Raw genomic sequence first — 15,751 nt, 5'->3', positions numbered from 1 at the left:
GGCCTGCTGCACAAAGTCTCCTCTTAACAGTTGTTGTAGAGATGTGTCTGCTGCTAGAACTCTTGTGTGGCATTGACCTGGTCTCTAGTCTGAGCTGCTGTTAACCTGCGATTTCTGAGGCTGGTGACTCGAATAAAGTTATCCTCAGAAGCAGAGGTGACTCTTGGTCTTCCTTTCCTGGGGCGGTCCTCATGTGAGCCAGTTTCTTTGTAGCGCTTGATGGTTTTTGCAACTGCACTTGGGGACACTTTCACACTTTTTCCAATTTTTCGCACTGACTGACCTTCATTTCTTAAAGTAATGATGGCCACTCATTTTTCTTTACTTAGATGCTTTTTTCTTGCCATAATACAAATGCTAACAGTCTATTCAGTAGGACTATCAGCTGTATATCCACCAGACTTCTGCACAACACAACTGATGGTCCCAACCCCATTTATAAGGCAAGAAATCCCACTTATTAAACCTGACAGGGCACACCTGTGAGGTGAAAACCATTTCCGGTGACTACCTCTTGAAGCTCAAGAGAATGCCAAGTGTGTGCAAAGCGGTCATCAAAGCAAAAGACATATTTTCAGTTGTTTCACACTTTTTTGTTAAGTATATAATTCCACATGTGTTAATTCATAGTTTTGATGCCTTCAGTGTGAATGTACAATTTTCATAGTCATGAAAATACAGAAAAATCTTTAAATGAGAAGCTGTGTCCAAACTTTTGGTCTGTACTGTATGTTAGTGTGGGCTCTCCTGAACAGATAAGTCCTTTCTCCTGGAGCAAACTTTATATACAGAAGAGGTACGTTCCTACTATGTCTTGGTATCCCCTTCACCCAGAGCTCCAGCAGCTTCCAGCGCCAAACAGAAGTGTTCCTCTCCATGCACAGTTCCCACTGAACAGGTTGCAGCATCCACACGTTTGTCTGCAGCTCCAACACACAGACTGCTCCGCTATCCTAGCTGACTTGTGCAGTCTCCGTTCAGAGAGAGACTCTGGCATGTCTCTCTCCCAGTGATGGCTCACATTTTGGCAGGACACTCAGCAGCTTCAGCACACTCAACTCTGCTCAACATTCAGACTGACACATCTAGTGAACACAGGCCCTGGTTCTTAGCTAGTCGGGTGCCACTTATCAAGACCTGCAGTGCTAGGATTTTCACCCAGTCCTACCTGGCTTTTTTACAACTCATTCAGACGAACATATTAAGCCACATACACATGTTGAGTATTTGGTGAGTTTTTTACCGCAGTATTTGTAAGCCAAAACCAGGAGAGGAGAAGTTTAATAGAAACTTCTGCATTTCTCACCCACTTTTGGTTTAGGCTTACAAATACTGGTGTAAAAAAACTCGTCAAATACTCAACGTATGCGCGTGGCATTAAACCTCCATGTGCTGTTTGACAGCATAAGGACCAATGCAAGTCAACGTGATAGTTTGCATGAATGATTTAGCCCCCTATATACAGTGTGAACCCCCACATAGCCCTTTATATACAAAGTGAACTCCCACCTAGCCCTATATAAAGTGAGAGCCCCCACATAATCCCCTATAGACATTGAGTCCCCACATAGCCCCCTTTGGACAGCGTGAGTCCCCACAGTCTCCTGTAGAGTGTGAGCCCCCACGTGGCCCTCTATATGCAGTATGAGACCCTCACCCCCTTAGAAGATAGTACACCTCACTTGCACATCAACTCAAACTGTCATTTCCCCGTAACGGAGGAACGGACTGGCTATGTAAAGGTATTGCTGGACTTGCTCTATGCACATTTACAAGTGCTTCTCACTAAATTAGAATATCATCAAAAAGTTAGTTTATATCAGTACTTCAATACAAAAAGTGAAACTCATATATTATATAGTCATTACAAACAGAGTGATATATTTCAAGTGTTTATTTCAGGTAATCTTGATGATTATGGCTTACAGCCAATGAAAACACAAAAGTCATTATCTCAGTAAATTAGAATACTTTTATAACAGCTTGAAAAATGTTTTTAAAATCCGAAATGTTGGCCTACTGAAACGTATGTTCAGTAAATGAGCTCCATATTCGGGGCTCCTTTTGCATCATTTACTGCATCAATGCAGCGTGGCATGGAGGCGATCAGCCTGTGGCACTGCTGAGGTGTTATGGAAACCCAGGTTGCTTTGATAGCAGCCTTCAGCTTGTCTGCATTGTTGGGTCTGGTGTCTCTCATCTTCTTCTTGACAATAACCCATAGATTCTTTATGGGGTTAAGGTCAGGCGAGTTTGCTGGCCAATCAAGCACAGTGATACTGTTGTTTTTAAACCAGGTATTGGTACTTTTGACAGTGAGGACAGGTTTAAGTGATAAATTTACTGTAGCACAGATTCATCTCCGCTAAAAGTTTAGACCCTTAGCTCAGGAATAGGACAGACATTTATAATTCTTATGAAAAAAAGCATTGAACTACTGTACCCAATTTATTATATATTTTTGAAGTTTGAGTCGGTCTATTTTATACCGGCTCCACCAAATCGGACACTGACTCCACGACTCCGACTCCACAGCCCTGCTCATTATAGTAAATGGATCTCTTGGGGATGTCATCTGAATTATATCACTCGGAGATTTAAATGGAATCCCCGATATCTGTGCTCAGCGTAGAGCGGAAGATAAATGTGATCCCAAATGTTATGTAAAATGTTCGCAATAAAAGCTTCAACTCAATCCACAAAAAAAAACTTTACTCAGGTCCGTCATCTGTTATTGGAAATCTTCTTGGCTTCCAAGTTACTAGTAGCATAAAGGCTCTGGAAAAGCGAAATGGCCCTTGTCCCCCAAATGAAATTCAGCAAATTCTGTGCTCCGAAATCCAAATTCCCCCCTCCCTTCTGAGCCTCACAGTCTGCCTAAACCGCAGTTAGCATCCACATGTTTGGTTTTTGTGTAGTGATGAGAGCCCACCTAATTTACGGGTTCATGTCTCCAGAAGCATAAGCTGGGCACAACATACTGGTCACTACAACGTACTGGTCACTACAACGGCAGTTTGCAATTTTCACTCAGCAACATCCACTGCTGCTTGTTTCTGGAAAACACCCATGTATTTAAATACAATTTTCACCACACCTGTAGATAAATTCTCAAAGGGGTATAATTTCCAAAATGAGGTCACTTGAAGCGGGATTCTGCAATTCTAGCACTTGGGGTCTATGTGTATGGAGTACACATACTATTCTAGGAAAATCTGTGCTCCAGGAGGCAAATAGCGCTCTGTCCCTCAGAGTCTCACCGTGTGGCTCAGTAATACTGTACAGACACATATGGGGTATTTCTACATTCAGCAGAAATTGTATGGCAAATTTTGGTGCCATTTTTACCCATTTCCCATTGTGAAAAATGTACTTTCTGGGGCTAAAACAAAACTTTGGTGGTAAAAATTTAATTATTCTTTTCTTCCCCGCCCAAAGATGTAAAATTCTGTGAGGCACATGTGGTGTCAACTTGCTCACTGCACCATTAGATTAATTCATTGAGAGGTGTAGTTTGTAAAATGGAGTCTCTTATAGGGAGTTCTGCTGTTCTGGCACCTTAGGGGCTCTGCCAGTGTGACATGGCACCATCAAACCAGTCCAGCAAAATACGAACTCCAATATGGCGCTTCTTCCTTTCTGAGCTTTGCACTGTGCCTCAAAACTAGTTTTCGACCACATATGGGGTATCGGCGTGCTCAGGAGAAATTGCACAACAAATTTTGGGGTCCATTTTCTCTTGCTATCCTTGTGAAAATGAAAAAATTGGGGGCTAAAACAACATTTTTGTGGGAAAAAAAAATTTTTCATTTTCACAGATCAACTTTGTAAAATTCTGTAAATCGTTTGTGGATTCAAATTGCTCACCACACATCTAGATAAATTCCTTCAGGGGTCTAGTTTCCAAAATGGTGTCAATTGTGGGGGTTTTCCACTGTTTAGGCACATCAGAGGCTCTCCAAATGCAACATGACACCCGCGGACCATTCCATCAAAGTCTGCTTTCCAAACCGGCACGCCTTCTTTTCTGAGCTCTGCCGTGCGCCCAAACAGTGGTTTTCCCCCACATATGGGGTATCTGTGTACTCAGGAGAAACTGCACAACAATTTTTTAGTTCCATTTTCTCCTGTTACCCTTGTGAAAATAAAAAAAATGGTGCTAAAAGAACATATTTGTGGGAAAAATGTGAAATGTTTATTTTCACGGCTCAATGTTTTAAACTTCTGTGAAGCACCTTGGGGGCGTTCAAGGTGCTCACCAAACATCTCGTTAAGTTCCCTGAGGGGTCTAGTTTCCAAAATGGGATCAATTGTGGGGGGTTTCCACTGTTTAGGCACATCAGGGGCCCTCCAAACGCTACATGGCGTCCGCTAATTACTCCAGCAAATTTTGCTTTCAAAAAGTCAAATGGCGCCCCTTCCCTTCCAAGCCCTGCTGTGCGCCCAAACAGTATTTTTTCTCCACATATTGGGTATCGGTATAATCAGGAGAAATTGCACAACAAATTGTATAATGTAATTTATCCTGTTAGCCTTATGAAAATGCAAAATTTGGGGCTAAAAAACTTTTTTGTTGGAAAAATGTGACATTTTTATTTTCACGGCTCAATGTTATAAACTTCTGTGAAGCACCTTGGGAGTTCAAGGTGTTAACCTAACCACACATCTAGATAAGTTTCCTAAGGGGTCTAGTTTCCAAAATAGTGTCACTTGAGGGCGGTTTCCATTGTTTTAGGCACATCAGGTGCTGTCCAAGCGCGGCATGGTGTCCACTAATTCCAGCAAATTTTGCATTCAAAAAGTCAAATGTCACTCCTTCTCTTCCAAGCCCTGCCGTGTACCCAAACGGTGGTTTTCCCTCACATATGGATATTTGTGTGCTCAGGAGAAATTGCACAAAAAATTTTGGGGTCAATTTTTTTCTGGTACCCTTGCGAAAATAAATTTTACTTTAGACCCATTTTTTTTTTTTTTTTATGTGAAAAAAAAAAAAGTTACATGTTCATTTTTTTTCTTACACGTTCCAAAAATTTCTGTGAAGCACCTGAAGGGTTAATAAACTTCTTGAATGTGGTTTTGAGAACTTTGAGTGGTGTAGTTTTTAGAATAGTGTTACTTTTTCTCCTGCCCCCATGATGGGACCAGGGGGAGAGGGGATCCGCCCTTCAAGGACAGGAAACCTACAGATAAAAAGGGCGGTACCTCTCTCCCGCATCAATTGGTTTCCTGTCCTTGACTGGGATCCTACAGTACCTGGAGGAGGCATACCTGCGGGATGCCAGAAGAGGATCATCGTTGGAGCCAGGCCCGGCCAATCCGACTCAGGCAGCGGGGGTTCCCTGCCTTGGCTGGTGCGGTGTCCTGAAGCGCCACTGCTGGGATCAGAGGCCTTTAGGGTGTGCGGGGGTTCAGACGAAGAGGGGTGCCTGTCGGGGCCCGCAGAAGCTTGCTGCGCTGGTCCCCCCTGAATGCGGCGGTGTGATCGCGGCGCTGCCCAGCGGCGCGGTGGGTGGTACCTCCGTGTTCCACCGCGCGTTCGCCGGGCGCCTCTGTATAACGTAGCGCTGCAAGGCATGACTGGGAAACCAGTCTGCGCAGGCGCGAGCGTCCCCCCGCAGGTGCGGGGGAGGAGGGGTGCATCGGAAGACACCGCAGGCGCTATGGGGAACAAGCTGATGGCCAGCTGGAGGGGGACGACTTCCAGGGCTTTATAAGACGGCTAGGAAGGCCAGTAAGTGCTTCTCAGAAGCTATGGCACACTGTCTTTTGGGGCATGAGTGAACAGGAGTTACTTGAGGTGCAGGCGCTGCATCCTCAGTCGCCACCACCGCTGTCAGCTCAGCATAAAAAGAAACCGGAAGAGACGGGACACCAGGACCCGGGCTGTCGTCGGGAAACGGGATAAAAGTGGAAGCTGGCGCTCTGGCAGGTCATCCCAGCGCATCAAAGACTCCACTACAGCATCTACCAGGAGGGAAACCCCGTCTACAAAGATGGCTCCACCTCTTAACCCGGTACCCTCTCTTCCGTCAGATTGGTAAGTGATCTTCGTGAAAGTCTACCTTGTAACTAGGGCCCCCCCTCTCTTTTTCTCTTATTAGGGAAGAAAGCGTACAGGCAAAACTAAGAATAGGACCTGTGCACTTTGCACGGAGGATTTACCCACTACCTGGGATAAAACACTCTGCAGTTCCTGTATAGAGCAGACCATATGCGAGGAAACTCCGATATTTGCCTCAGAACTTTGATACCTGATAAAGTCGCAGGTTGAAGATACTATTAAGTCCCTTCGGGGAGGGGAGGGGACTTAAAAAAAAAAATAAATAAAAAAAATCATATCCCAGAGTCCGGATCTAGCAGTCCGGAGAACGACAGAAATTCAGACACGTCCGATTCTTCGTCATCCTCTTCCTCATCTAGGGATAGGGGAGGGCAGAGCTGTTTTCCTATCGAGGAAACAGATCGTCTCATTAAGGCCGTCAGATCCACCATGGGGTTGGCAGACCCTCGGCCCAAAAGATCTATACAGGACGTGATGTTCAGCGGGTTAGAACAAAAAAGAGATCTTTTCCACTTGATGAGCAAGTTCAGTCTTTAATTAAAAAGGAGTGGAAAAGATCGGAAAGAATAGGCCTCCTTTCCCCAAAAAGAAAGTACCCGTTTGACCCGGCGTGTTCCTTTTGGGAGAAAGCGCCAAAAGTGGATGTAGCAATTGCTAAAGCCTCAAAAAAGTTCTCCCTCACATTTGAGGACATGGGCTTGTTAAAAGACCCCCATGGACAAAAAAGCAGACACCTTCCTAAAGGGTTCCTGGGAAGCCGCTGGGGGAGGGTTAAAACCTGCGGTAGCAGTTACATGTAAGGCCAGGTCATTAATGGTCTGGCTAGACCAGCTTGAAACGCAGCTGCGAGAGAAAACGTCTGGATACACAATATTAGAATCCATCCCGATAATGAAAGGGGCAGCTGCCTTTCTAGCTGACGCCTCTTTGGACTCTGTCAGATTAGGAGCTAGGGCGACAGGGCTCGCTAATGCGGCCAGGCGAGCCCTCTTGCTTAAATGTTGGCCTGGGGATCTACAAACAAAATCAAGATTACGTTCCATCCTCTGTGAGGGCGAATTTCTGTTTGGGCCCACCCTTGATGACATCTTAGAGAAAGCTGGGGACAATAAAAAACGTTTCCCTATCTTATCTAACACTGCTTACAGGAAGCCCTTTTGGAGCAAAAGGTTTATCCTCAGGAAGCCCCCTAAAGACCAGGATAAGTGGGAGGATAGGAGAAGGAAAACCAAAGGGTTCCTGTTCAACAAATCCCCCAATGACAACAGAAAGCCCTCCCAATGAGGGTTTTTCCCGGGTGGGGAGGGAGGCTATCAGAATTTCTCCCTGCCTTGGAAAGAATATCCAACAGCTCATGGATTCTGATCCTAATTAAATCAGGTCTAAAATTCCAGTTCCTCTCATTTCCACATCCAAACTTTGTGTTAACACCCAAAAGGTCCTCAAACAAGGAGCAGCTGGCCTTAGAGCAAGACATCCGAGGCCTGATAGGGAAAGTGGTCCTTCAGGAGGTCCCGACGGGGGAAAAAGTCTAAGGTTTCTACTCTCCGTTATTCCTGAGGAAGAAACCAGGTGAGACTTACAGAACAATCTTAAATTTAACAAAAATGGACAGGCTATTGAAGGTGCAAGCCTTCAAGATGGAGACAATAAAATCATCAGTGAAAATGCTGTTTCCCGATTGTTTCATGACCGTTCTGGATTTAAAGGACTCCTATTATCATGTCCCCATACCCAAAGATTACCAGAAATTCCTCAGAGTAGCAGTTTCCATAGGTGGAGTGGTCAAATACTATTAATACACAGCCCTACCATTCTGCATTGCCATAGCCCCAAGGGTATTCACCAAAGTTATTGCAGAAGTGATGGCACATCTAAGGGAACAGAACATCTTAGTCGTTCCATACTTTGATGACTTTCTATTAATAGGCAGTTCCTTCCTGCGCTGCAGAACCCAACTAGAGAAGGTCATGGATTCCTTAACAAACTTAGGTTGGCTTTTGAATCTGAAAAAATCCAAAACAGAGCCATGCCAGGTACAGGAATATCTGGGCATCATGTTGGATTCAAAAAGACAAGAGTGTCGTCTCCCCACGGAGAAAATTCACAAGATCATAGACCAGATATCGCTGGCAAGGATCCACCCGTCTATGACTCTATGGAAAGCCATGTCCCTTCTAGGCTACATGACTGTTTTCTGGCCGTCCAATGGGCCCAAATACATACCATGACCTTGCAGTGGGATATCTTAGAGGCAGAAAAATCTCTAAAAGGGCATTTAGAAGGGCAGCTAACGCTATCATCAGAGACCACACTTTCCCTAAGGTGGTGGGAGAAGATAGACAATCTAGGCCGGGGTATCCCATGGGCAATCCTTACACCTGAAATCCTAACCACAGATGCAAGCCCCGGGGGCTGGGGGGCTCACCTCAACAATCTTGTAGCTCAGGGGGTCTGGTCAGAACACCTGAAGCCAGTTAGCTCAAACATGAAGGCGCTTCTAGCCGTAGAGTTTGCACTTCGGGAGTTCGTACACACACTTCAAGGTCACCACGTGAGGGTGTTCTCGGACAACCGAGTAGTAGTAGCGTACCTGAACCACCAGGGGGGGAACCCGGTCCCATACTCTGGTGCAAGTGACTGAGGTCATCTTCCAGTTAGCCGAGGAAAACTTATAATCCCTATCAGCCCTACAGATAAAAGGAATGGAAAATCGTACGGCAGACTTCCTGAGCCGGACACAGCTAAGACGAGTGGGAGTTAAATCTGTCAGTTTTCAATTAGATTGTACAGATGTGGGGACGTCCTTCCATAGACCTGTTCGCCAACAGTCAGAACAAGAAAACAGACACATTCTGCTCTCTGAACCCCATAGCTTTAGATGCCTTCATGATCTCATGTAGTCACCCTCTAGCTTACTCTTTTCCTCCGACTTCCCTGATAGTGGCTGTTCTGAGGAAAATCAGGGAAGAGAAAGCAAGAATAATATTGATAGCCCCCTTCTGGCCAAAGAGGGCGTGGTTTTCTTGGCTGAGGATGATGTCAATCTCTGACCCATGGGTTCTTCCGGAGCTCCCAGACCTGCTTTCACAGGGTCCGGTACTTCATCCTCAGGTAACAAACTTGCACTTGACAGCCTTGAATTTGAAAGGGCTCTCCTGAGGGACAAAGGATTTTCCCCAAATCTCATCACTACACTACTTCAAAGTAGGAAACTCTTGACCACCAAACTCTATGGGAAAACTTGGAGGAAGTTCCGTTCAGTCTCAGGTTCCAGGTTAGGAGGCGAGGTTCCATTAAGAGCTATCCTAGAATTCTTACAGAGGGGTTTAGAACAGGGTCTGGCCACAAGTACCTTGAAAGTCCAAGTTGCAACGCTGGGAGCCCTATACAACTTTGACCTGGCCAGGGATAGATGGGTATCTAGGTTCATTAAGGCATCATCCAGATCCCGACCCATCCCTTCTCGAAATACTGCCTCTTGGGATTTAAACTTGGTCCCTTCAGGTTTAACAAAGGCCCCTTTTGAACCTCTGTCAGAAGCGTCCCTAAAAATCCTATACCTCAAGACAGCGCTTTTAATAGCTCTCACATCTGCACGTAGGGTCAGTGATATTCAAGCTCTATCTGCAGGCCCTCCCTTCACACAAACATTGGAGGATAGAGTTACTCTTAGAACCGACCCTGCCTACCTGCCAAAAGTGGCCTCGAGATTCCACAGGTCTCAGGAAATCATCCTCCCTTCTTTCTGCCCCAATCCCAGGAACAAGAAAGAAGAGACTTGCATACGCTAGATGTCAGAAGGTGTCTAATCCGATACCTAGAGGCGACACGAGTGTAGGGAGGATAGTTCTCTTTGTTTGCTTTCAGGGCCCTCGTAAGCGGAAAAAGCTTCTAAGGTCATGCTGGCCAGGTGGATAAGGGAAGCCATCACACTGTCGTACTCCTCACGTGGGGGAGCCGCCCCGGGGAAACTGAAGGCCCACTCAACAAGAGCTGTGGCTGCCTCTTGGGCGGAAAAGGCCGGTGCCACGATAGAGCAGATATGTAGAGCGGCAACCTGGTCTTCACCCTCTACTTTCTTCAATCACTACCGGCTAGACCTAACCTCTTCTTCAGACATTACGTTCGGGAGAAGGGTTCTGGAAGCTGTGGTCCCCCCCTAATGATTCACCTCTCTGTAATTGTCTCCGTGGTGCCGTCATGGGGGAAGGAGAAAGACGTAGTTACTTACCGGTAACGGGATTACTCAGAGCTCATGATGGCACCCGTACATTCCCTCCCTTCACGTGTGGGTGTACACACTTTAGTTACCTATACTTAGTCACATGGTGTTTCTGAAAAATGTTACATTTTGTGTTACTAATCTGGTGGTCCTCTCGTGCTCTGTAAACAACTGATGCGGGAGAGGTACCGCCCTTTTTATCTGTAGGTTTCCTGTCCTTGAAGGGCGGATCCCCTCTCTCCGTGGTGCCATCATGGGCTCTGAAAAATCCTGTTACCGGTAAGTAACTACGTCTTTTGTATTTTCTGTTATATCAGCCCCTCAAAGTCACTTCAAATGTGATGTGGTCTCTAAAAAAAAATGGTTTTGTAAATTTTGCTGGAAAAATGTGAAATTGCTGGTCAGCTTTTAACCCTTCCTAACCAAAAAAAATTTTGTTTCAAAAATTGTGCTGATGTAAAGTAGACATGTGGGAAATGTTATTAATTATTTTGTGTGACATATCTCTCTGATTTAAGGGCATAAGAATTCAAAGTTTGAAAATTGCTAAATTTTCAGAATTTTCCGTTTTTTTCACAAATAGACACGAGTCATATCGAATAAATTTTACCACTATCGTTCAATTGTTTTTATTGGTATTTTAAAACATTTTAAAGGGAGAAACGCACAATTTAGGCCTAATGGGTGAGGGAAGAGAAAAAAGGAAATGGGGGAGATAGGTAAGTTAACAAGGTTTTAATAGGGGGGGTGGAAGAAAGGGAAGGAAAAGGTAATCCCTATGAAAATAGGGAAAAGAGTGGCAAGTGTACAAAAAGTGGTCTTTGAATTTTACATGTAACTTACACTTATTAAAATTATAGCTTAGTCCTTATTATGAATTAAATGCTGAAAAAGACAGAAATTTTTTAGTAAGACACATATGGTACATTTAAAGTAGCTAAATGATATATGTGGACACTTGCCAGGGTCGAGATATACCCCATTGACCCAGGGGGGGGGGGGGGGGGGAGTTCGGTTTAAATTTCCATTCAGTCAGAATGAAGTATGAATATAGCTTTGCGGACCTAATGCAAATCTTGAAGATTGTTTCAATTGGAAGATGAAGAAAAAAGAGAAAGATTATGATCTTTTTGTAATCTGGTTCTTGAAGATAGATTGTAATCCAATGGTAATAGTCCAAGCTGGAAAATTGTATTCTAATTGGTGATGAGCGAGTATGTTTTGTTAACCCTTTCGCCGAGTATGCTCGGCCGAGCACCGAGTAGTTACAGCTGCTCGGTGTACTGTTTGAACCACTCCCGTGTGCATGATTTGCAACTGTTTGACAGCTTTAATACATGTGAGGAATGTGTAAGAAATAGATATTCCTTACATGTACTAAAGCTGTCAAACAGCCGCAAATCATGCACACGGGAGCGATTCAAACAGAACACCGAGCAGCTGCAACTACTCTGTACTCGCCTGAGCATACTCGGCAAAAGGGTTAACAAAACATACTCGCTCATCACTAATTATAATCCATATGAAATCAAAGGCAGAGACCAAAATTGATCCATATTATAATTCAATTTAGTCTGAATTGTAATCCAAGTGGTTATAATGTTATAATCCTGGTTATAATCGTAGATATTAGCTAAAATGTATTCTTTGATGACTTGAGTAAATTATTGAGAGAGTCACTGGAATTTTTTTTCCCGGTTGGTGTTAATTAGCATTGGAATTAGCCTTGTTGGAGATATTTTGCAGTTTTAATGTTCTTAGAAGATTTAGTCCTTCTTCTGGAGCAGAAATGAAATGAGCCTTGCTTCCTAAATTGACCTGCAAAGTTGCTGATTCGAACCAACAGTAGCTTATTCCCACACAAAGTAGTTCTTTTGTAGTTTGTTGGAGAGATTTCCTGGCTTGTAGAGTGGCTCTTGATAGATCTTTAAATAAAGAGATGAAATCATAAGGGGCCGATAGTTTTTCTGAGTTCCTTGTCAGTGCTAATAGGTCATTTCTTGTTTGAAAGGAGAAGGTGGTGACTTTGTCTCTTGAAATGTCAGGCCACTATCATGAAGTACAATATGTCATGAAAAAAACAATCTCAGAATGAGTTGGATCCATTGAAGTATTCCAGAGTTATTAGCCCGTAGGCTGTGTGCCCACGATGCGTTTTTTTAAGCGTTTCCGCAGCGGCAAAAACGCTGCAGAAACGCTTAAAAAAACGCTTGGTAGAAGGCCTGCCATGTTCCCCAATGATAATCCGCATGTGCTGTGCACATGCTGCGGAAATTTCCGCTGCAGATTATCATTGCGGAAAAAAACGCAGCACTACCAATTATTTTGTGGAAGTGCTGCGTTTTCGCCGCCATTGACTTGCATTAGAATGCACCAATTCCGCAAGACTGCATCTGTACTTGTGTAATTGGCACGTTCTAATGTGCGGATGGTACCCGGGTGTAGAGGAGAGGAGAGTCTCATCCACACCCAGGTACCATTAAAAAAAAAACTGTAAAAAAAAGAATAAAATAAATATATACTTACCTTCTGGCGGCCCTTGCTGCGCTCCTCCTTGCTTCCCGGCACTTCGCGATGGAATGAAGGACCTGCGCTGACGTCAGAGTCATGTGACGGGTCACGTGACACTGACGTCGGCAGGTCCTTCAATCCACCGCTGCCGGCAGCCGGGACGGTGAAGCAAGACAGCGCGGGCCATCGGAGGGTAAGTATATATTTATTTTTTTATTTTTTGACATTCTCTCGGTCACACTATATAAATGCCGGTTGCATGGATTTATATAGTGTAAAGTTGACAAGCACTTTCCAAGTGATGCTAAAATCGCTTGGAAAGCGCTTGTCAATCCGCATGCGGAAATGTCAGTGAAGAACGCTTCACTTCTGCATGTCCCTGGCAGGAAAACGCATGTGCAATCCGCATGCTTTTTTTTCTGCCAGGGAGATGCAGAAACGCTCAGGAAAAAATCCTGAGCATTTCTGCATCGTGGGCACATAGCCATAAAGTAATTGGCCTGGTCATTAACGTGCAAACCACCCTCGGGGGTAAAGGGGTTTTTTGGTGACAGTTTCCCTTTAATATTACCATAGTGCAACCTGCATCAAACCAGCTGTTGTGAAACTAAAATTCCCAGGCTGCCGTGACAGCCTGCAACTCTCTGGCTGTCCGGGCTGCCTGGGATCTGCATGGTGTGCAGCAGGTTGCTGAGCACTGGCGGCATAGTATTTGACCACACCCTAACAAGAATAGTAGAAGTCATTTCAGCGCTTGTCTGTTTGTCCTTATAATAAAATCCTTTTTTTTTTTTTTTTCCTCTAGGCTTTGGGTGATATCCAGATTGCTGTGAAGTTAGCTAGTTTGGATCTCAAATCCCACGAACATCCGGTGGACAGACAATACAGACAGCTACACTGTGATTTGGATCCTTTAGACAAAAAGTCATCTGATTTTCAGGTAAAGGTTATATAAAGAGGAATAAATGAAAAATTTTACACGATTGCATTGGGCTATTTAAATGTTGCTGCCAGAGATTGACAGGGCATTTAAAAAGTTAATCAGCCATGGACTTAGTTTACGCTGGCCAAATAGATATTTAGAAATGGACGGAGCACACTCTGGCCAAATAGTTAATTGGCAATTGACGGAGCTCACTCTGGCCAAATAGTTAATTAGCCACGGACAGAGCTCACTTTGGCCAAATAGTTAATCGGCCACGGACGGAGCTCACTCTGGCCACTGCTGTTGCAGGTAAGTGCCTGGTGTGTGATGTATGAGACATCTGCCTGATATGGAGGGAGCTCCGTTTCTGAGCCCGCTCTATACACCCGATGCAACCACATGTTGTAAAGTTACGCTATGTTGTCATCATTGGGTTAAAGTGAGCTTGTCAGAAGCTTTTGGGGTCACCATACCAAGTACATTGCTGGGTAAAGTAGATAAGGGCAACTTAAAATATAACTTCATGGCCTCAAATAGATATTCCATTCCTGAGAAAGTCATCTTATATAAATGAGGATGCAAGTGCACCGAGGACGGGACGACTACTGGCTTCTGTATCGATCCTCATTGGTGGGATATTCATTTGGGGGCAGAGTTATGGGGTGCTTTTCTATATTCGAACATCTCCTATAGTTAATATATATTCATCTACTTTTGGACAATCACGATAAGTGCCCTTGGTTCTTGCCAGCTATACTTAATGACTGATCTCTTCCATCTTTACTCCTCCCACAGCTTATTGAGCGCTACCTGCAAAGCACCCATGCACCAACCCACAATGATTACACAATGACACTGCTGAATGTTTTCTGCATGCAAAAAGAAGGGGAACGCAACTTTCGAGAAGATCTTCCCAACAGGTTTGTTTTTTTTTACTAATAATTCACAGTTTAGGTTTATAATGATATCTTTATGCAAACTGTTCTCAGATTCACAATTTTCCCTCAGTTTTTGAATTTGGCTTCATTGATTTAAGCAACAAAGTTATCCAAACCCATATCACCCATGTGAAATGTAGCAGCCCCTTTGTTTTGAGGAGAAGCGATCGTCAGAAAATGACTTATTGTTTAAATCAGGTTTTTGTCCATTTTCTTTTTACATACGGTATCTTAATCTGTATTAACAAAAAAAAATACCCTTGAAGAGCTTTTGGGAGGTGGAGGCCTACTCAAGCATATGCGCTGCCGCAGTCCGTCTCTGTCAAACTATCCGCTCATAGGTGGCGGATTTACTGGATTTTACCAAGGAGGATTGGAAGGAGGTGGGGGGTTACCTCTACTCCTCGGTCGTAAGACCCTGTTTAAACCAACTTACATTTCTTAATTGTCTTTATTACACCCCTGAAAGGCTAAAAAATATTGGCGCATCCTTATGTGATTTATGTTTTCGGTTGAGGGTAGCGATTATTGCATTTGGTTTGGTTATGTCCCAGGGTATACCCCTTTTTAGTTAGAAGTGCTCTTATTTTTACACAAGCAATTTGAGTTCCCAAGTGTCCTGTCCTCCAATGTACAAAATCTGACATATCAACAAGACTTGTGCCTATAAATTTGATAGTGTGGGTTAGAGGGTTGGAGGCGATGGACACTGTTATATAAGTGCACTGGTTGAAATTAGCGTTGTGAACTGTTTATCTGTGCTATAGGTGCTCGCTTTATATGTACTCAGCTCTGGAGGTTGTGGGAGAGGGGGAGGAGAGTTTGGTGACTATGATTGTTGATGGGTGAATGAGTGACTGTTTCCTTTATTTGGTGCTCAGGTTTTTATGATCCATACACATAAGTGTTGACATCTATGTCTTAGCATTATTGCCTTGTTATCACTCTTACCAGAGGTTATACCATAATCAACTACATTTTTGATGGCATATACAGTTTTGCAATGACTTATCGTTAGGCTTGTGACAAATCAAAGAACACTTGGAATGTTTCACAGTTGTTTTATTCGTATGTATAAATACCAAAAATCA

General features: G+C 44.0%; 1 protein-coding gene across 1 annotated transcript in view; it reads left to right on the top strand.

The window, feature by feature from the left end:
- PARP2 (poly(ADP-ribose) polymerase 2) overlaps positions 1-15,751 on the top strand; it is a 104,344-nt gene that overhangs the window by 79,723 nt on the left and 8,870 nt on the right. The window contains exons 14-15 of the mRNA XM_073671202.1: positions 13,603-13,737; positions 14,518-14,642. Of these exons, the coding sequence (XP_073527303.1) occupies positions 13,603-13,737; positions 14,518-14,642 (260 nt within the window). The remainder of the gene's footprint in view (positions 1-13,602; positions 13,738-14,517; positions 14,643-15,751) is intronic.

Source organism: Phyllobates terribilis, unplaced genomic scaffold, assembly GCF_046119375.1.
Source record: "Phyllobates terribilis strain yellow unplaced genomic scaffold, ASM4611937v1 Scaffold_1__5_contigs__length_1240528914, whole genome shotgun sequence".
Lineage (NCBI taxonomy): Eukaryota > Metazoa > Chordata > Amphibia > Anura > Dendrobatidae > Phyllobates > Phyllobates terribilis.
The sequence above is the reverse complement of the archived record's forward strand: the minus strand, read 5'-3'. Positions and strand labels throughout refer to the sequence as shown.